We start from the raw sequence: 22,965 nt of genomic DNA on the forward strand, positions 1-22,965 counted from the left end.
GCATCAAATAAAATTGCATCAAATAAAAGTCCATGTTTATGATCATTCTTGGAATAAAACACTGGGAGATCAGTGTGTCCTTTATGCACAGACAATACAATGCAAAAGCTGAAGGAAGAAAAAGTCCTTTGGTCTGAAAAAAATATGAACTAATAAACTGGCCATACTATTAGTACTGAGAAAAATAGAGGTTAAAAGTCTTAATTTATAGTGTGTGATCACATTTGTTCCTCAGTAAAAGCCACTTGGAAACACCATCTGGCAGTATTGTCTGGTACTATGAGAATTTACTAGAGATCCAGAAGACAAAGTATTAAGTACAGTAGGGAGAATGTTTGAAGCTGATCTCTGAAATAAAGTACCGCAATTCCAGGGCTGGAGGACATTTGGGATATTTGGTAAAGTCACTTCTGTCTCTTTTGGCTTTTGCATAATGCTGTCGATGCTAAATGAGCATTTCTTCTGGGTTGTGTCCTTTGGTGTGGCCAAGACCCGGCTTTTGATGGTTCTCTGCACTTCCCCTGGAGAAATTGGCAACTTTCTCTTGAGAATCTCCTGATATGTGGATGCATGACGGTGGGTAGGAATCCCCACACTGTCAGGTACTGCCATGCAAGTTAAGGGACTTTGCTGAACCATGGTGGGTGGTTGTACTGGTCTGTAAGGCTGGTAGTACTGGAAGGGGGGGTAAACAATCACACCGTCCTTGAAAAATTCGGGGTGATGCCTTTTAAACCTTTTCCTCCTTCTTAGGAAGCTCCCGTTGTCAAACATGTCTTCTGAAGCGGGGTCCAGAGTCCAATAGTTACCCTTGCCAGGGTTACCTGGTTCCCGAGGGATTTTGACGAAGCAGTCATTAAGAGACAAATTGTGTCTAATGGAGTTTTGCCAGGCTGGAAACTTGTCCTTGTAGTATGGGAACTTGTTGCTTATAAAATCACAGATTCCACTGAGAGTCAACTTCTTGCCTGGACTCTGCAGGATAGCCATCGTGATCAGGGCGATGTAGGAGTATGGTGGCTTCACCAAAGTCTTTTTGGCTTTATCTCCTGCAGGAGTATCCATGATCTCCTTAGAAGGACCGTTTTCACTCTCACCAGAATCGCTTTCTGTCTCCATGCAAAAACCTTTGGTGGGTGTCATTCCCCTGGTTTCTGTATCAGGGGTATCCGGATGGAGATAGAAATGTTGCTGAAGGTCACAGCTTTCACCATCTCCTAAAATGTCAATCTCATCATCGTCCTCTTCACTGGAGACCCTTGCCAAGAGCTTTTCTTCTGTATCACCGGTCTTGATTAAGTAGCTCATGGTGGCTGGTGGTCTAGAGGTGGCTGTGTGCAGTCTGCTGACCCCTCTTGTGTAGGAGAAACTCTCTCCTCTGTTTGCTGAGGGGCTTAATAGCAAGTGCCTGCTATCCTGTCCCTTTTATAACTGCTGCCCTCTGTGGCTCAGAGATTTGATTGCAGCCCTCTGAAGACCCTGTGAGTTACCAATCAAGTCATCTGCACTTGAATTGGAGATAATCTTCGTATGCTTTTGTGATAGGGTCCTGCACCTGGATGGGTGGTCATGTGCGCAATTCACAGCAAGAGGTGTGTTGATGCTAAAGGTGCAATGTGATTTTGACAACTAAATATTTATTGTCTGTTCTGCAGTTTGTAAATTCAGAGACTGACTTTTTCATATATATATATATATATATATATATATATATATATATATATATATATATATATATACATTAAAAACTATTAAGACCATTCTGCTTGCTTTTATGGAAAAAAAACACAACTCCAGCAGTATCAAGCCATTTGTTTTTTTTGTAAGTGGTTTCGGCAGTGAATAGGTTAAATGGCTTGTGGCACATTGTAACTCTGGTTTACAATTATGTCTGTAAGGACTTGGTGAGGGTAATCTGGTAGTTCAAGGATAATATTGTAATAAGCACTGGATTCTAGCCAAACATGGATGGTACACATTAAAGCTGTAATACAATTACTCAAACTGTCATCTTCTTATAGTGTCCTACAGCGCTATAATTTAGGGTGAAGAAAGACATCTAAAAAATCCAGACTTTTGGTCAGGGATATGCAGTTATGGCAGTTCACTGGATTTTATACATTTGGCTAAGGTATGATTTTATAGATTTTAATAATAACTTTAATCTAAATAAAAGTATCAAGGGAAACAATCTGAGAACATCCAGCAATCAAAAGGTCACATTATTGAAAATCAAATAAAATACATTGTTCTTTACTTGAGAACTCATCTTCTTGATACAATTATATCCAAATAACTAGGTTTTGCAGATGTAATGCTACAGATACCCAGTGTTTAGATTATTAAAATTACAGCACTCTTTCTTATACCATTCACATAGTTGTATGTGTTAAATTGAACAGGATTTTTAGAGAGAGCATTTTGAAAAATGGGCAACAGTTTAAGCGATATCCCTGGATAAAGCTGACTTTCATGTTTCCATGATTGTTTTTACAATCTTGGGAATGTAAGAGGAAATCATCTCTTCTAACAATAATAAGTGGTGGGAAAAGTTGCTTGACACTTTGAAAAGTTTGTATGGGTGGGAATAAGGCAGCTGCTTTACATGTGAACACAGGACCAAAATCAGGCCTTGACATTACAATAGGGGACTGGGACCACCATCCCCCCAACTGCTGCTCAGGGTGTTGGTAAACTTGTGATGATGTGCAGGTGGTTTTGGCAATGGAAATGGTCAATAGAGAGGACACCCACCTGCAAGCTGCAAATAAAAGGTTGTTATAAGAGACCATTAGCTGCTCAGCTCTGCATATGAAGGAAGCATAGGAAATGGCTCAGCAGGTCAGGTTTACAGAACACCACAGGGGGGATTTCATACCAAGATAGCAATGACAACTCCAAAACTCTCTATGCCTGAACCCTGAGAGAGGCATGGGATTCCTGCTGATCTCAATTAGAAGTGATCCCTATGCAATTCAGTAGAAAGGAGAGAGTATAGAAAGAATAGTTAATGGACTATGTGTGAACCATAGGCAGTGCCATAAGGGGCCAGCAGATTAGACCATGACCCCAACAATGATTTTAGTTACACTTTCTGTATTGTACTGTGCACAGTCATGTTTTATTTGCAAATCAGTGGATGGATGAGTATGACTATTATTTACTTCTTAATAGGGAACAATTGAGCCTGACAGTTCTGCATTTTATTAATGTAACTAGCCACGTTTTTTGTGAAAATAGTTAATAATAGTGGAAGATATGAAACATTTAATATGAATCATGAAATCTCTTCTAATTCTTGGTCAGAAAAAACTTGATTAAAAAAAGGCACCAGTGCCCAGAAATATATATGATGTATTTTGAAGGTGATCTTTCTTTAATTCTTTAATATATGAGTAAATTAATAATCCTTATCTTCACTATATTTTTCTTCTGTGCTCCAGCTCTGTGAGCTCATAGTGTATCATTCAGATTTTAATACAATATATAGTTTTCCAGATGTACTATCAATGTATTCATATATCATATGGCATGTCAAACCTCATGCTATTTTATTAGGATAAAATTAGACACCTTATGGTACCAGCATTCAAGAAGCCATATTGCAGTTCTGATATTATTTGTCAGACCTTGTCCTGCAGTGTGTGGCTATAGAAGTCCAGGGTGACTCTTTACATTATGGGGCATTTGTTTTAATTAGAGCATAGTCAATTTTAAGGGTAAGAAGTAACACCAGCAGCAGTGGTGGCAAATCAGTGTTAAACTGTATTTTTCATAGCAAAAAGGATGCATGCATGCATTGTGTGGGCTTTCAAGGTGGTGACAAGTCTAGCACTTGGTTCTTCTATGTGCAAAGTAGCACAGCTGTTTCTATGTTAACCCTGTGTATGCCAAACCGAATAATGCCTATAAGGCCTATTATAATTGATGTTAGATACATTTTGACTCTAACAAATCAAGCAGTTTGTTTCTTCTTAAAATGTATATGTATTTAGAGTATATGATGTGATCACTGTTATTACTTCAATAAATTATAGAAAGTAAATATAATGTAGTGCATGCACAGATGAACATTTGCAGTGGTTCTCTAGTTACATCTACAGTATATAAAATAATTAAATATAATAATATTTAGGAAAAAAAAGTTTGTAGCATTCATTTAGGCAATAGAAAGATGACACAGACCACTCTGTTCGTTACTATCAAATTTTATAGGTCTACCATACTTTATGGTAAAACACGTACAATGCAAGCTGTTTTACACAACCATTGTGTAACCATGAACTTCCGACCAAATTGGCCTAATAAATGAAATTCTTGCGAGCAATAGAACAAACGTGTTGCTCATTGATAAAGCTCAACATTCAATGTTTTGCATTAAAGTGCGTGTAAAAAGAGGGAAAAATCATTACACGCTATTATTTTATACATATTTTTTATTTGTATTAAAGACTTGCAAGTTAACATGCATATAAGCATGTTAAGGTTATGAAATACAATGTCAAATATCATGACAATGTATATATGTTCCAACAAACTAGATAAAGTTTTAAAAGAAAACCCCTAATGGATAAAAAGTGTATATATTTGTAATATCCCATTGTACAGAGCTGTAAAATATGACGTCACTATATAAATCATAAAAAAATGTATACTACAAGAAACTCAAAGTGCCAGATGCTCCTTGTAATTGTGTGGTTTGTTTGCTGAGATTATGAAAAGCTCACTGTAGAAAGTTAACACAAGCACTGCATTAGGACACTGTACACAAACAGGAATCAAGCACTGTTTGTTTGGTTTGGATAGACCATTGTTATCTTTTTAAACGATAATGTAGCTGACAAAGAGGTAAGAAACAAAGTACACAGTGCTTTCTTATTCAAAAGAAAGTTACATTCCCAATGGTCCCCACCAAAACAACCCCCTATGACTACCACAATCCTTCAATGCTGGATATCCTTATGGGGCCTTCCTGTGAATTTCCCATAAGAAAGCCCTGTGTGACACAGGTTTCAGGATTCACAAAATGCAGGTGTTAATCTGTGAAAAGACATTCTCATCTTGAGAAAATTAACTACAGCTTGCAAATTGTGGCATTGCCTGGTCAAAAAAAACCAAAAAACTTTTTAAAGACTTGACTTATGCTGTAGATCTTATTTATGAAGGTAGGTTTTTAGATCAACAATTACAATGTCATCAAAAGAACAAGGCAACATATTTACACTACTTATGATTATTTTTGTATTTATATAAATACTTGTAAATCTTACACCAGGTTGTAGTTTATGATCTGTACATTGTAAATTCTAAGTATCTGTTTGATTGTTGTAGGATGACAATACGCTATGTATGAGTAATGGCAAAAAAAGAGTTTCTCAGTGGGAGCACCTACTTTCTGTATTTAGACATAAACAATGCACTATAAAATAATACATATGCAATATAAAATGTAATAACAGCAAAAACTAAAACTCTCAAATACACATACAGAAACATACATCTGATACCAAATTGGAATCATGACATCTACCCCAACACCTTTTAAATATATTTCTTATATCAAACACAAGTTCTTTAAGATCCATTTAGAACATCAACCTCTCAATAGGTACAGTGTTACAGTGACATATGCCCTCACTCTATGAAATGTTAAATAGAAGCACAGAGATATAACAGATTGTAAGCTCGTTTGAGCAGGGCCCTCCTCACCTGTTGTCTCTGTAAGTCAATTGTTATGTTACATATTACTTGTTATGTCCTGTCCACCCATTGTACAGTGCTACGGAATTTGATGGCGCTATATAAAACAATAGATAATAATGTTTATTACTTTACTTTTTTACAAACAGCACACTGCTAAATTTAAAACATTTATGGCAGTAACAGTATTTGTCCACTAGGGGTCTTATTTACAATGGGGAAGCAGGATCTGTTATTTCACATTGCTCTATGGGTTTTTTGTGTTATTAAACCTTCAGAGGATAGACTAAAATAACAAGTCTGCTAAGGTTTATTCGCTTAACATACTGGAGAATGTGGGATGAATGAGTATTGCTAAAGTTAGATTGAGTTTTCCCAACACCGAAAACAAACTGTGACTATGTTACTATGTTACTATGTTACTACTGTAGGTGCAAGTTTATTACAAATCATGCAGAGTGAAATTGTTCTTTTCATTCACAGCCAGCAAAGCAGTTTGCAAATAGAGTTTCTGTATTGGTTATTAGTGATAACAAGGTACCTGTCAGTCACAATGGTGATGTGTCAATAATCATCACTAATGACCCATGTGAGTTCCTAGCCAGGTGGTGATAGGCATGACACACAGGAAAATGGCAATGATGCTCTTTTAACAAAGTACTGGTACAAGCATAAAATCTTATGAGGGCGTAATTCTGATACTGATCAAAAATCATTGCAGCTACAACTTGTGGCTGCTCAAGTGTATACAAGGTACATGGATAACCTAGTAAGTTCACTATTTGTTAAGCAGGGCTTTTAGCTGAACCCAACTGAACTCTGCATGTCTGCCGTGTTGAATTCCTACCATGTTAGGTTGGACCACTTAGCTCTCCATATATCCAAGACTGAGGTTGGTGAAGTTCTTCACACGTTCCATCAATGTGCCTATTTATCTTACCACATTTTCTAGATCTAGATAATACATACAACATTTTTATCCAACAATTATTAAATCAATAAGGAACATGCTCTTATTTCCTTGATACCACTTGGGGTTTAGCTTAGAGACCCAGATTCCTCCTATTTTTTTTCTTCAAATCACTTTTGGAGTCTGACTATATAGCATAACCATGCTTTTACAGTAGTGTATTAGAAATACTGTTGAGACTGTCACTTTTATTATTCAAATCATTTACACATTCATTTCCATTTGAAGAGAGGTATGTACAAAGTCAACACATTGCTTTTGTGTATTTGTATGTATTTAATTTACAATTCCTTCTATTGTTCATTTAAATAGATTCTTACAAACATGAAAGGTTCTATGCTCTGTTGAATGCTGAACTTCTTTAAAACACATATAAAAGCTCTGTGTTAATAAGCTCAACGCCCATTAACACATACGGGACAATAAATTGGAACTGTGCATTAAATATGGCTTAAAAATAGCACAGAATATGAATTAAGGAGGGACAGTTGTGGTTTACTACCCAAACCATATGATGCAGGTCAGTTGAGATGAAATATTGTGTATACATTAAACAGCCATTTCTCTGTTTTTTCCACTCTCCTCATTTCTATCCAGTTAAGTTGTCATTTGTTCTCCTTATCTCCAGTTTCCCTGTTATCAGTTTATCCCTTGGTCTTATCTCACTCATTAGACCCTTTCCCTAACTCTCTATTTCTGTCCTGCCAACAGGAAACTCCATCATCGCTTCTTTTTCACATCTATAGTGGAACACTAAATGCAGGCCTGCCTTACGATGTCTTGTTTGCAGGTAAACTATCATTCTGATGCTCCCATACTGCATCTACTTTGTTGTTAGACAGCTGCCTAGTTTGTCTATATTGTAGGGCTGCTCTGCCTAAATGCAAAACTGCTGGAGGTCCCAAAAAGTCAACAGCATTTATTAGGATCAGAACCAGTCCTTGACCAAAGAGCACCCCAGACAATAAGCCCATTTGTCTCCCCAAACCAGTACAGTCCGGGTCCTTTTTTTTTGCTTTTAAAAGGCCAATGTATATATAAACATCTTGTGCATGTTCCAAACAAATTGTCAAGGGTTTTATTGCACCCCTGTCATATCGCAGAGTGACTTCTACACATTGGGGTAATTGTTACCCCCCCTTCTTTGGTCCAGGCACCCCAGACAGCTGTCTGGATTTCTTGGCATTAATACCAGCATTGCATTGACAACGTGATACATTTATGTGTTGGCAAGTGTTTAATCACATTGTATTGTTTGTATACCGTGATTCTAATAGGAGCATATTTTTTTAATAAATTATATTTTTAATGTTTATCACCAACCATATTTATCTAGGAATACTGGTTGGAGGAGCAGATATGGGAAATGAACAGTCGATGCGGGCATATTTGATTGTGATACAAGTAGAAGCCTGCTCCACCACCCATTTTTATGCTACACTGTTGAGATTTGGGCATTATCCTAAGAACTGCTATAAAGTTGACAATGTTCTTGCCGATTCTTGCTAAAGGAAAGCACAAACTGATTCATATGCAAGTCTCATAGGAAAGAATACTACTCTTTGAGTGATTCCCCTTTCAGGGAGGCACTAAAGTTTTTAATTAGCACACGCTCACCAAAATTAGCACTTTTCAAAAAGCTGTGGACATCCAGCACATTTATTTTGGGGTCTTATCTGTTTATAGTATTTTTCCACAGATATTTGTGCATGCGGGTCCTTTAGTGAACCCAGAATATCGACGTGACATCTTTATGTGTGTATGATTAATAACAGGTACTTAACACCTTTAACTAGATTATCCAGATCTTCTTTGATCAAGATGTTTATGCTGAAACATTGCATGAGATCTCATGGGTACAGCCTGTTTATATTTCTTTCTTGACATTGTGATATAAATATATTCATATATGCTGCTATGCTAACATATTGTAATTTATGACCATACTTGGGAACTTTCTGGGTCCAGCTACCCAGAACCCCCCTTGCGGGATGCGGGTAGGAGGTCCCGCTGACATAGTGAGTTTGTGCATTAGTATGTACGGGTGTTAGTTATAAGCAGGCCCTGAAGAAATACTGCACCCAGACACCACTAACCCTAGACTCAGCCCTGTTCTCCTAGGGTGTGCTTATGGGAGCACCTTAAGGTAGAGTGGTGGGTGGAACGATGGGATGTACCGGGCCCCAAGATTCCTGATGGCAGCTCTGACTGTGCCCCTGTGTAGAACGCAAGACCCATAGAGACATGGTTTGACGAGTTTGGTGTAAAGGAACTTAAGTGGCCGGCGCAGAGTCCAGACCTTAACTCCACTTTATACCTATGGGATTAATTGGAAGGCCAATTAAGAGCCAGGCCTTCTCAGTAGTGTGTACATTTTATATATGGAACACACAACGGCTCTAGTATGAGGGGGTCACATAAAGCATGTTTACCATTGCTCAGACAAAAGCAGCATATATGGCGCGCAAGAGGACCAGAAAGCCAACACTACCCCACCCACCCCAATCCCACAAAGGCAGTGTGTATTTATTTTTATCCTGAAAGGACATCCACCCAGCCAAACTGAGCAAGCGAGTTTCTTGTTAGATTCAAACAGGAAGCGAATAACCCTTATACAAATCATTGACAGACACCAATATGTGCATGTGGGGCATTTTATAAGGGGTTTTAAAGCTCATCGTTAGATTGAAAATGCAGGCAATGCTCTTTTACTGAATGGACTTCCAGTTTCCATCCAGATAAGGTATCTGCCCCCCATTGCCAATCAATGAATAAAGAAAAACAAACAAAACAATGTTTCCATTCAAGGCCTGAAGCTTTATTTTCATCAGTTAACTTACTTTTTTCCTTTTAATAATAACTATATATACAAAATTTGACATATACAATAAAAACGTAAGAGAGATTGAAAGCAAAATAAAATATAAAGCAAATCAGGAAAATAATTTGAACGGTTAAGTTAAATATATATTAATATGTAATATTTTTCTCCAGCCAGATGCCCCCAGTACAAATTGTAATTTTTTGTGCAAAGACATTGTTGCTCATTAATATGTTCACAGTGCTAGATGTGCACAAACATAAGCACCATCTTAAAAAGCACACATATTTGGTTTAAATTAATTGCTTTTTCAGTAGGCGGAGGGGGATATGCGAGACAACTGCAAGGCAGGGAAATCATATAAAGCCTTTGATGCAGGGAAGGAATCAGTGCTCTCACATTCATCTAGGCAAGAGCCAACTTAAGAAACTTCACATTTTATTTAGAGAACCACGCATGTCCCATGGCATGCCAGGAGAGCAGTTCTTTGGTGGTACTACAAGTAAAACTAATGTAAAGGATGTAGGACATGCCCAAGGTCCACTTTGTTGTGAGCCCGTGATTATGCCACTCTCATAAATAGTCATAGACCCACAAAGCATCTGTAGAAAAAAAACATTTTACAACAGATAATGGAATTCAAGATATTTTTTGGTTTCAGTCCCATTTGACTACAACTCCCTTACCAAAGACCAGCTTCCATTATTATTTTTTTTTATTTTTATTTAAAAAAAAAAAAAAAAAAACAATCTCCAACTTCCTGTCTGACATATGTGCAGCCCAGACATAGGTCTCAAGTCATGTAACGCGAGGACCAAGACAAAATACATTAAAATATTATTAGGAGCTGGAGGACAATGTATTACAACCTGTACACATCCTGTTGAAATGCACTAAACAAAGCTGCAAGCCCTCTCTGTATACACTTAGGTTCCGATAAACAGCCTAGAAGCAGTTTTGCAATCCAGCTTAGATATGGCTGTTTTTTTGTACATGCTGGCTTGATTCCACAGGTTAACTATACTGCTGCCAGTTTGGAGGTACAACACAGGCGCTCAAGAGTTAAAGTGCTTTACTGTTTTTATAAAGGTAACACATATACAATAAAATCATGCACCTGCAACACCTTTCATGTTCCTCAGGGGTGACTGTATTATCTCACCTTACTTTCATAAAATAGTTTCTCCTGCTGGCTGTGGAAGAAGCATGCATGTAGAGGTCATGCTACATGACCTTTCCTGCAAGGCTGCCACTGGACTGTTGTTCATACAGTTTAGTTGGTACACAGTGGTGGCAGAATGTTTTGGGGGTTTCTTTTGGGAGTGGCTACAACCCCAGAGGCACAATTTACGCCCCAACTGCCGGAATTTTTGTCGGAAGCTCTTGTTGATCCAGAAGTACACAAAGCAGTTCAGGAAGCCATTGCCACTTGGAAGCCACAATGCCACAAACTCCACCCATTCTTGTACCCTCTCCCGAGTAATGGCTGAGAAAAGAGTGGAAAAAAATAAATAAAAGTCGGTTACTTATTTTTTAAATAAGGCCAGGGAATGTATTGTCTTACCTGTTGTATTTATGGAATCAATGCATACATTAAAGGAAGTCAACATGATAAAGGAAGAGTTTATTTAAAAGGAGTAATACTACAACAATAGGGCAGACTTAATCTGGGGGGGGGCAAATGTTTAAATGTAACATCAGGAAACATTACTTTACTGAAAGGGTAGTGGATGCATTGAATATTGAATAGCAAAAGTGGCATATGATAAAGTGAAGACATTTAAGCAAGCATGGAATAGGCATAAGGCTAAGCTAGATATAAGATAAGGCCAGGGACTAAGGAAAGTATTCAGAGGTTGGGCTGAATGGTTCTAATGTGCCGTCACTTTCTGTTTTTACTTAGCAATTTACAGCCCTCGGGTATACTGAAATCTTCACTGCCATACCAAGGATATAATAGCCACATAAGAGCATACACAGTTGTTGGCATTTTCTACTGAATAAATGTACATCTTATCATTGGGAGATGTATGTACCGGTAAACAATTTAATACAGGAACAATAATTAAAAACTGTATTAAATGAAATCATGATACTAAGGTGTCTCACCATTATAAAGGATAGTCACCATGCATGGAGTCCAACACATGTAGAAAACAATGACCACAGGAACCAATACCCTGGAGGCTGGATCTCCCCTGCGTGGACCTTTGTCTCTAAACTCCTTGACTGTGCACATATTTCCGGTGGTTCTTTTTATGCTGCTTTGAGTTACTCTGCTACATACTGTTGGTATGTCTAAAGTTTGGGTTCTCCCAGCCCAGCCTACACTCATCCTCCTGCTCTGCCTTCTCGCCACTAGCCAAAGTCTTAGATTAGCAAAAGTGACGATAGCAGAGCAGGGAAAAAATATCACAGTTGTTAGGAGCAGGGAGTAACCCATATTACTGGCATAGTCTGGATTACAGATAAGTGAGGCTCGAGAGAAATAGACACGTATGACTGTCCCACCAGGGATAGAGATTGGAAAGAGAAAAATGGGTGGCAATAGCCAAGCTGCAGCAATAAGGATCTTGACCCGACGACGGCTCATTACCCTGTTATAGTGCAGTGGAAAAAATACTGCAATGTAACGCTCCAGGCTGATGGAAGCCAAAGAGTAAATAGAAGAGGCAAACACTGAGGAATTGATGAAGGCCACTATGTGGCAGTAGGGTCCAATAGGTGATTCACCCTCATCTTCTTCCCCAGGTTCCAGGGCTAAGCTTCCATACAGATTGAGAGGAACCACAATCAAGGCCAATGTGACATCTGTGCCAGTCAAGGAAATTAGGATGTAGCGGCTGTTGCGAGACCATCCAGACACGGAGGATGCAATGACAAAGAGAACAAATGAATTCCCCAAGATTATCAGACAACCAAGGGCAGTGATGATTCCAATTTTAAGCGCATGATCTTCTCCAGGACTCCACCACCTATCTGCCAGCTGGTCCTGGCCAACCCCAGCATTGCTTGCATTCCAGGCAGATACATTTGACAAGGCTTTGAGCAAGAAGGTCAACATGGTGTAAGCAGGAATACTTCAACAATATAACACAAAAGGGGGGATGTCTGCACAGAAAAAAATAAAAAAAACTATTAAGCTGTATCGACATTAACAATATGAACTTGCAAGTTTCAAGCTGGAAAAAAACTTGCCTTAATACGGCATAATAGTAACAGTACCCCACATTGCAACCAAGGTTTGCACTCCAGCATTAAATGTTAAATAGCACTAAATTGGTTAATTACACACAGACAGGAGCAGACTGAAAAGGCATACGGGGTCATTGCTAGCCCCTATAGTTTATCTTTGTGCTAGTCATTAAATTGCATTCTTTTTAAAGGGACACCCCAGCTATCATATGTATTCTAATGCATATGATGGCTGCGCTGTCCCATTAATGTTCATGTTGTCCATTTTGCAAATACGTGGGGGATTCCCCATTTGCTCCCAGTTAAATGTCATGCAGGAGATGTGTTTGGCCAAACACAGGTCTGTGCACTTTGTATAGTTTCCACCAGTGAGCCCTAGCATTAGCTGTGGCCAGTCTTCTAATTGTCAATACCATATGCTTATGTTTTTAAAGAGAGTCTAGTGTCTGATACAGCCCCACAATAAAGAAGTCACTAACATAGTACAGAAAAAAGAAAACCTTCAGAAGATGCTGCAGCCATTCAGTGACAGGAAAGTGCTTTCACATGCATGCATGGTGGTGGGAGTCTTATTTGACCCTTTGAAACGTTGCACAAACTGACTTGCAGTTGACATAGCACATGTGTGCTGTGGCAAGCAGGCAATGTATTTAGCCAAACCTGCAAACCAAGGAGCTGGGGAAATAGGCAAATGCTTGGGGGTGGGGTGCATGGGGCAGAAAAGAGTTTAAAAGGGTAGCTGTAAGAAGCAATTAAGTTCATACAGGGCCACCATCAAGGAAGTACAACCAGTATGGAGTCCTCCAGATCTGTCGCAGGCCAATAATGACTCTTACCCACTAGTCAGGACTGGGCCCTTACCAACTTTGCCCATTGAAAGCTGGACAGGACTGGCAGGCCATCTCTTAGGTTTGTACTGGGCCCTAATCTAAAAAAACAATTTACAGATTTGCATGCCAGATTGATTATAACTTTTTGGGGGGTAGAAGGCATACATTTATGGTCCATGCTTGCAGGCTACACATGTAGAGCCACTCTGCAATCTCTAATAATTGTTAATTTAGCACAGTATGAGAAAAAACAATCAATCCACAACAACAAACATATACCTACCTGAAACCTAAGAGCAGTCTGGGTACTAAAGGGTTGCCAGCTGCCATTAATTGGTTTTTATAGGAGTAGAACTAACCAGTAGGGGCAGTAAACAGACCTGTAGCAGGGGTTAGTGGGACTTTGAGATGGTTATGGGGTAAACTTTATATAAATGGAATGCCGTATGCAAGGTTGTCCATTAGAAACGCAAGAGGATCATGTTTTGTTTTTTTTTTTCGTGGAAGAATAAACACAATCAGTTTCTTCACTACATGGAAAGTTGACAGAAGAGTTTATAGTATAGTTGTAGTTAAAACTCCTTGAATTCATTATACATTATGAAGGCCGAATCCCAGTGAACGAGCTTCTGTTGGAGGACCCTCTATAATGTATAGTCAAATCAGCAAGAGATCTTCCGTCTCCATACACATTGAACTATACATTATACAGGGCTAGCGAAGCCCTTCTTGGTGGAGAAGCTCACTGGGGGCTTTGTCTTATTTTATGAATAGTGAAGTGAAGGAGGTAAAACTAAAATCCAGATTAATAGATCTTAAAAACAATAGGTATTGAAATAAAGGTAATTCATTCAACAGACGGGAGGGGGCTTATTCCAAAATGAATACAATAAAAATACATAATAAATGTTACCTGAATAGGATGCAGACTGCCATACTTTATTTTTTATTTTTACAGCATGTCTAAAAAGTTTATTTACGAACGTTGGAGGTTGATGTGGAATTTAATGGTTTTACTTCTCCATTGTCAACCTTTACCGTGTGACCACATGCGGTCAAAGTGTAGCATGCAGTAGGATGTCTGTGATATATTGACAGCTGCAATTTAAACCGATAGGGCCAATCTTATGCCTCCAGTACAGTACTGCTTATGTCACCTTACGATATGAAGGCACATCACCAGTAAGCATATCCTGCAACGTGTGCTATGATGGGCCAATCTAATGCATGGTAAACGCGAGGAGCCTTGTTGAGTGTGACCTTTATAATTTACTTGTACACATGCCTGGGGATATCCAAGCTCCGGCTACCAAGAGCCCTCTCATTTTTGTAATGTAGGTCCCACTGATGTCGGTGGGCAGTTCTGCTGTTGTCGGTGGGTGGTTCCACTGAAAGCTGCCAGTTTTTGGAGGGGAAGTGGGGGGAGAGTTGGGGCATGCCATAACCCTACTCCTGTGACTCAGTTTCTCCATGGTTACCTGTAGAACTGAAGATGCAGAGCTTCAACCAAAGTCTCCAGGTGGAACAAGGAGAGTTCCAAGGTATACGTGTACATATACACTGAAGTGGTAACTACAATGAAAGGAGCAAAGACCTCTTTTGATTTTACAGCTCACTGGGATGGTCAGCTGAGATCAGAAAGTGAGCAGCCACCTGGAATAGAAAATTTGGACTGTCCCGTGAAAATTCGACCGTTTGGTGTATATATATGTAGTAAAGTGTCAACCAGGAGCATACTCAATAATAAGGCTACAATAATTATTTTATGTAAATCAAATAATTAAATGTAAATGTCATGTCAAGAATAAATGAATAATACAGTAAATTGAAGTGTGATTAAGGAATGGCGTGATTTTTTTCTTCTTCATAGTGCATAGTTTAAAAGTACATTACTCAGTTCACTTCATAGCATAAAGCTGAATGAATCTGATGTGATCTTGTGGTAGGAGGTGGAAGTGTTTATCTACTGTCTACTGCAACTTAACATGATTATGTTAGCAGAGTTCATAGTCGCCCAAAGATTTTTTTTCTTTGAACCGATTTTATAGGCCGAATCTAATCTGTGTACAAGCAGGTTGAATGTTGTATAATCCTGTTTAGGTACAATATTTGCCCCGTAAGGACAAAGGTGTTTTTATTTTTAAATGTGAAGACAAGAGTGTTTTGAGCATTTACATTAGCTTATTCTTCAACAGTATGTTTTCTTGTTTAGTGTGCCCAACCAAAACATGTATTGGTTTTTCTTGGACATGTAGGGATTTTTTTAAAACTAGTCTATAAATACAGTATATCTATATCTATATAAATCTGGCAGTGGGGCTGGCTGCAGCTGTTCAGGAGAACCATTTGGGATCTTTGTAGTTGCCAGTGATTACTTGAGTAACTAAAGATGATGATATCATGATGACATCACTGGAGTCAGAGTACGGCTAGCAATTGCCCCCTTGGCTGCTCTGTTTTAATGATCAGGCAAAATCCGGAGATAAAGGGGATCAGGGGATCACCACACCAGGAGGAAGAAACAAGGCATAGAGAAAGACTCTACATGGATCACGTGGCACTCTTCAGATCAGCAGTCAGTCTCTGTACTCATTCAGATGTGCTAGGTTTTTTGGCCCACTCATTCACCTTTTCCGTTTCCAGTGCTGCTGGTGGTGCCAGCGTCTTTTGCCAGCTAGTTTGCTTCCTGGCTAAAGTCATGCCTCAAATGTCCCTAATGGTCAAGGTAGTTTCTCCCCCCTGTTTGCGGTGTGGCAACGCCTGCTACTTCCGCCGGTGTTGCCAGCTTACGCTAGGGCTTAGTGTCCAGTCCTGTCCCGTCAGATTCGGGTAAAATAGGTATGCAAATGTAGGTAGGTAGAATAAATAAACATAATAAATAACTTTAATAATATCATAAGAAATGACCCTCCTTATTTTTAACACCCATTACATTTAAAATTAGATATTATTTATTAATAATAGATCTTCAACCAAACCAGTGCACTACTACAATTCTTAAACTTAACCGTACATTAACCCTACAAGTCCATGCTATTTTTGAGGGTTTTTTGAGTTTGTCTTAAAACACCAGGCCGCTTATTCATCCCTAGTTTGGCGAAAGTGCTACAGAACTGTTATTGCTATATAGATAATATAAATAAAAAGATAATGAAGATGATGAATATGTTGTATGGTCGTTAGCGGTGGCTCTTTTGGTATGTAATGATGTTGGTTTCCACTTTGTGTTTAGTAAAGATCTACAAATCCCAGAGATTCTCACAGCCCTAAACTACTTAAGATGTAGGTCAGCATTTACCAAAAATGAAGGGTGAGGCGGTATCTTTTCAATGTGGGCAGTGGCTCTTCAATAGTTGCTGGACTTGTTTGACTAGTAGAGCACTACAGTGAAAGTTGAAAGAGGGAAATGTTAATGTATCAAAAAAGTTGGATGTAAGCCTAGGTGTGGTATGTATAAATGTGTGTCAAATGTGAAAATGTAGACCAGATGGAGCATAGTTATAGAAAATGTATGCAAACTATGCTAATGTGTGTTTGAGGACACAGCAGGGGTTTGATCTGTGAAGAACATCCATTCGGATTCCACAAGACATTTAAGAAAAGCTAGTTGTATCAGTGATCAACAAGCTAAATTTTTGCTGCTTGGACGGCCAATAACCTAGAACAGCCTCTGGTACCATTAACCACTCCAACACTGTGATAAAAAGGGTTGACAGTTTGCAGAAACCAAAGAAAGTGGTATTTCCTGAGCACAGTCAACATTGACAGGTGAGGCTAGCGGAATTTGCATGCCTTTGAGGGTTTTTTTTTCCATTCAGAAACAGGGTTTATGGGCAGATTTCAAGAATTTGAACTCACTTTGACAGTGTTTAATGATAGGGTGTAACTGAATTCACATAGAATGTTTCAGAAAGCATTAGTGATATTGTTTTCTTTTGTGCTGTAGGTTATTTTATCATAATGAGAATGATTTGCATAAGTCAATTGGCTCCTGGATTTATCCTTTTTTTTTATTATTGATGTCTGATATTGTTCTTCCTATCCTCTCTCCTGACCTAAAAACAGAAAAGGGAAAGGGAGCTGCACCTTCTGGCTGTTATGTAGTGTGTGCTATTTCTTGGAAGGGAGCTGTGGGAGTGACATATCAACTCCTCTGGCCCTGCTGTTGGAATGGGACGTGCATAATTACCCACATATCTGTGTAAGTCGACATAGGTTGTACTTTTACAGTATAATATTGTGCTAATGATTGACAGTGTGCGGAGTGCAATGCTCTTTAAATGCTGATGTTTACATACATAACACACAGGTAGATCAGGAACAAAGCAGGAACTCTGTGTGGAGCAGCTGGTCTCTTCCCTGTCCATTTCCCTACAAGAAGATGTGGACCCTTCAACAGCTGTTCCTGGGCATCCTGGTTTGCCTGTTCATCTTCAAATACCTAAAAATGAAATGGGAAGCTAGAAGCCTACCCCCTGGACCTTCCCCACTCCCTCTTATTGGGAACCTGTGGACCCTAAACTTCTGCTTCCATCCAGACACCCTAAGCAAGGTACAGTATAAACAATCACTCTCATGTAATGTTTTGTGGTTATTTTATAACAACATGAAAACTGTTTAAAGAAGGTTTTGGAAAAATGCATAGGGGGTCAGTGTTTGCATTGAGCAACAATTGTACGATACATTTTATATATTTACAATGATTACAATTTTGACTCCGCTTATATTTTACTTTTGAAGAATCTGGTCCATCAGAGCAACCTCTCACACCATGTCATTTGCAATAATAGCAAATATTATTAAAGTATGTAGATAATTATCAATAATTATAAAAGCTGTAGTTAAAAAATAGTTTTTTGCCGGTACCCACATTTTTTTTTATTTCTTTAAAAAAAAATGTTTTTTAAATATTTTTTTAACCAAAAAGCCATATATGGTATATATATATATTTTTTTCCAGTTGGCAAAGCATTATGGGAACACTTACACAATATGGCTAGGACATACTCCCATGGTGGTGCTAAATGGATACCAAGCCGTGAAGAACGCTCTAGTTTCTCACTCTGAAGAGTTGTCTGGACGTCCTGTGGCTAGCTTTATACAGGATATTACAAATGGAAAAGGTAATAATGGCGGATTCTGTAAGCTAACCATTTGGTTATGAACATATCTTCCTCAAACCAAAGTTCATATGTCTTCAATAGTCCAACAGGTCATGCAATAGGAAATAAATTCATAGACTAGGGAAGGCTGGGCATTATATTTTGGGCATTGCTTGAAGCTTTTTGTGTGTTACACTTACAATTCCACATGTAGATTCTAGAGTAACAAATATTTCTGGACTGGATATTGAATGTTGCCTGATGTTCTAGACAGCTTTATTCTTGTTCTTAGCTGAAACCTCCCTGTCCCCTAGCCTGAATGTTGACAGCCTTCCCCTGGTAACATAACATAGTAATATTGTAACATGGTAATTTAGGTGAAAAAGTCTAAAGTCCATCAAAACCTCCACAATAAAGTGATTTACAATTCAATTGTACCTCATAAAGGGGGGGGAATTCCTTCTTGACTACAAAATGGCAATCTGATTTCTCACTAGATCAAGAAGCTTTAACATATCCTGTCCTTATAATCAATTACATCCCTGGGTAATGTTCTTTGCTAACAAAAAGCATATAGCCCATATTTAAAGGTATCTATTGAATTTCATAGCAATACCTCTGTGGTTTGTGTATTGGTTTTTTTGTTCTTACTGTAAATAATAATTTTCGATGCTTTAAGTGAAAATTCTTTTTTTAAGAACAGGTGCCCAGACCTGCGCTGCATATTTAAGTTAGGGTCTTACCATTGACTTATACAGAGGCAAAGTGATATTTTCCTCTATCAGTGAATTCCTCATTTTATACCTGGTAGAAGTGATATAAAGAAAATTAAATATTTAAATCTGTGTAAAGGCAATTTACAGTGGGCACAAATAATTAATCTATTTTAATTGTGTATGGTAATACTTAAAATAAAATGAATTCAGTTAAAATATTCTCCATAAACATAGGGCACTATACACATGGCATTACTTGGCAATTACCATATTGTTTATTATTGAAGTGTGGTTTCACTGCTACATTGTGCATTGCCGTCTCACCAGTACATATGAGGAGCACAAAAGAGTCCCATCTACCGCATCAAGGAATGACCATTTGCCATTTTTACATTCAACCAGGTATCGCATCATCCAATGGACACAACTGGAAACAGCAACGACGTTTTGGATTAATGACATTAAGAAACCTGGGGCTTGGAAAACGTGGGCTTGAATCAAGAATACAGGAGGAGGCTCAATGTCTGGTGGATTCCATTAGAGCCACGAATGGTTGGTAAAAGCAAGATAAGATTCTGTAAATTACCCTTCTGATTATATTGTTATGTGTTAGTATGATTTTGATATTATGTACAACAGCAAGTGTGGTCAGATGGAGCAACAACAACTACATCACATAGCACTAAAGCGTATCTATACATCTCCTAATAGATGTATAGATGATGCCCTATTATGCCCTATGGTCCAATAATAGTTTCTCTGGCACAAAGTCTAGAAAAAAATTTAAACACCAGTACATTCTGAACAATATGTATCAGAAATGTTGAGATTGTTTAAGTATTATTCATCTATTCAATAAATGATAACCAATTACATTTTATGTTCTCAGGTAAACCAGTGGATGTCTCATACCTAATTACTCATGCTGTTGCAAATGTCATTTCCGCTGTGGTCTTTGGGCATCGTTTCTCATTTGATGACATCTCCTTCCAGAAATTAGTTGCAGGCAACAACTTTTTGACTGAAAGCATAGGCACTAAATGGGCAAAAGTGGGTGATATTTAATTCATGCGTCATGGATGTTCCAATCACTCTGCAACTTCTTACAGCAGAACCTTTTCTGTTTTTACTAGCTGTATGATGCATTCCCGTGGCTCATGCAACGTGTCCCTGGTCCCCACCACAAATCCTTTGAATGTAAGAGACTGTTGGATAATTTTGTGAGAAATGAAATTAGAATTCATCAGGAAAATGGAACACCGGAGGAACCCAGTGATGTGATCGACCATTATCTGACACAGATAAGAAAAGTAAGTATGTTTTCTTTTTGGACAGTTGGTATTAGAGGTGAACTGGGTAGATGCCAATGGAAACAAGCTAGTGGGGTTACTGTCAGTTATGCTATAAGGCTAGTACATTACAGCCTATGTAAAATGGCCTGGGTTTATATACTAGTGAGAGTTTATGCCTAGCTAGTATATTAACTTTATGATTGTGTTGCAGGAATAATTGTTTGCATACTATAACTTGCTTAAATCGTTTTTCTGATTGCAAAATAAAACTTTTTACAGACAAGTGGTGAACCTGGATCTACATTTGATGAGGCCAACATGATTCAGGTGGTTGATGACCTCTTTGTAGCTGGGACAGAAACTACGGTCACCACCCTGCAGTGGGCACTGTTATTAATTTTGGGTCATCCTGGCATACAGCGTAAGTAGTGCTTCTAATATCATATGTAATTTTACATGGCTCTTCTCATCGTTAACAAATCAAACCTATTCTTGAAAAGTTGAGATAATGGATTTGTCCTCGCTTTACAGGAAAGATGCAAAAAGAGCTAGATGCTGTTCTTGATGGACAAGTAATCTGCTATGAGGACAGGAAGAAACTTCCTTACACGAATGCAGTGGTTCACGAAGTTCAACGTTATGGAAGCATTGCGTCTGTGGGCATTCCACGAAGCAGTATAAGTAACGTAACAATTAATGGATATCCTTTAAAGAAGGTAATTTTATATTTTCTTATACAGTATAGCTGAATACAGGTTTTAGTAACAATCAAACACAGGACTGTTGTATGAACATCACTTTGTCTTGCTAGGTAAATTTAAGCAATCCCGAATTCATGTTGATTAGACTTTTCTAGAATACATGAAATACAATGAAACAACATACTGATATGGTCTTTTTTTTTAAAAAAAGATGCTGCTCTACTGCAGCAACATTTATAATTAAATACAGCATTAGAAACCCCACTCCGCAACTTTATTTGTGTAAAGTTTCTGTGTAGTTAATGACACAAAAATTGCTAGGGTTCTCGATTACTGTTGTTTGTAAGTGAAACAGCAACTCTTTATAGTTCTGGGTAAAAGTAACTTGTGTTAACTCATTCTCTGGCATCAAAAAGGAGATGGCAGATTTCTAGTTTTGTCTAACATGCATGTAGCAGTATATTAAAGGCTGTGTTTAATACAGGGGCAGCCCGGGACCCAGACTTACATAAGGGCCAGGGTTGTTTCCATCGTCAAGGCATCACTTTGGACACTAAACATCAGTGGTGCCACCACTGGGTGACCACATGGAGCGGGACTGTTTGCTACCAGCCCTTGAAAGCTGGTGATTTTGAGCACAGGGATAGCTAACATTAGGGTGGGAGGGTGTATTAGGGAAGGCTTCCTCAGGACACCATTACCAAGGCAGCCCTGAGTTGATTGCATTCATAGGTTTTATATATTGGGTTTTATGATTTTTACAACACTTTTGGAAGATATCCGTATTGTTTGAAAAGCTCACTTTTTTTACCACAACAGGACACTATTATTCTTCCTAATCTTGACTCTGTGCTGCGTGATCCTCAGTACTGGGAGACTCCATATACGTTCAACCCAAACCACTTTTTGGATAAAGATGGAAATTTTGTTCCCAGTGAGGCTTTTTTGCCATTCTCTGCAGGTATGTCGTAAACAAAAATGTTATTTCTTGCCATCCCTAATGGCATAGTGAGAGAAATGGCTTCCCCTTCCGTCAGGTAGGGCAGTACCTAGGATATTAAAAAAATATTCCTCCCCTATATAGGGTAGGGCTCCAAGGTAAGTTCCTTCCTCTTGACCTCCAAACCCTTTAGATTCTTATGTCTAATAGATGATTAAAGTTACTTGTGTTATGATTTATGGGTGACTTTTTTTATTTTATTTATGACACTGCCTTAGTGGAGGAGCATCTTTTTATAGCCTAGGTGTTGCCCTAAAAGAAGGAAAGATAAGCTATCTGTTTTATTATGCCACTAGGGACCTGTACCTAATTTTAAAAATCTAATTACGAATACACTTATTGTAAGACCATATGTATGACACTAAGCCATACAACATTAGTCATTAATAAATCATGTTTCCAGGCAATAAGTTAATTGGTTCAGTAATATGTATTAAGCAACTCAATTCATATTCACAGGACACAGAGTATGTTTGGGGGAACAGCTGGCCCGATATGAACTCCTTATTTTTCTCACCACACTGGTAAAGGCATTTAACTTCCAAGTGCCGGAAGATACGACAGAGGTGAAAACAGAACATAAGTCGAGGTTAACATCGAAGCCGCACCAATACAAGATTTGTGCTGTACCACGTTAA

General features: G+C 38.4%; 3 protein-coding genes across 3 annotated transcripts; 1 reads left to right on the plus strand and 2 right to left on the minus strand.

The window, feature by feature from the left end:
- Positions 1 to 231: 231 nt before the first annotated feature.
- LOC149300620 (forkhead box protein D5-like) lies at positions 232 to 1,308 on the minus strand. The gene has a single exon (XM_089485114.1). The coding sequence runs from the start codon at positions 1,306 to 1,308 to the stop codon at positions 232 to 234; it is 1,077 nt and encodes a 358-aa protein (XP_089341240.1).
- Positions 1,309 to 10,660: 9,352 nt separating this feature from the next.
- Positions 10,661 to 12,555, minus strand: LOC149300621 (putative G protein-coupled receptor 21). Its single transcript, XM_089485115.1, has 3 exons — positions 11,821 to 12,555; positions 11,601 to 11,712; positions 10,661 to 10,977 (listed from the first exon to the last, which is right to left on the minus strand). Exons 1-3 carry the CDS (start codon positions 12,553 to 12,555, stop codon positions 10,661 to 10,663), a joined length of 1,164 nt encoding a protein of 387 aa, XP_089341241.1.
- A 5,342-nt stretch (positions 12,556 to 17,897) lies between these two features.
- On the plus strand, positions 17,898 to 22,965 carry LOC149300622 (cytochrome P450 2C20-like). Its single transcript, XM_089485116.1, has 9 exons — positions 17,898 to 18,068; positions 18,477 to 18,639; positions 19,737 to 19,886; positions 20,224 to 20,384; positions 20,468 to 20,644; positions 20,906 to 21,047; positions 21,158 to 21,342; positions 22,147 to 22,288; positions 22,787 to 22,965. The coding sequence occupies exons 1-9, from the start codon at positions 17,898 to 17,900 to the stop codon at positions 22,963 to 22,965; spliced, it is 1,470 nt and encodes a 489-aa protein (XP_089341242.1).

The sequence above is a fragment of the Sceloporus occidentalis genome, unplaced genomic scaffold, assembly GCF_023333645.1.
Source record: "Sceloporus occidentalis isolate IW3139 unplaced genomic scaffold, rSceOcc1.0.p SCAF_24, whole genome shotgun sequence".
Taxonomy (NCBI): Eukaryota; Metazoa; Chordata; class Lepidosauria; order Squamata; family Phrynosomatidae; genus Sceloporus; species Sceloporus occidentalis.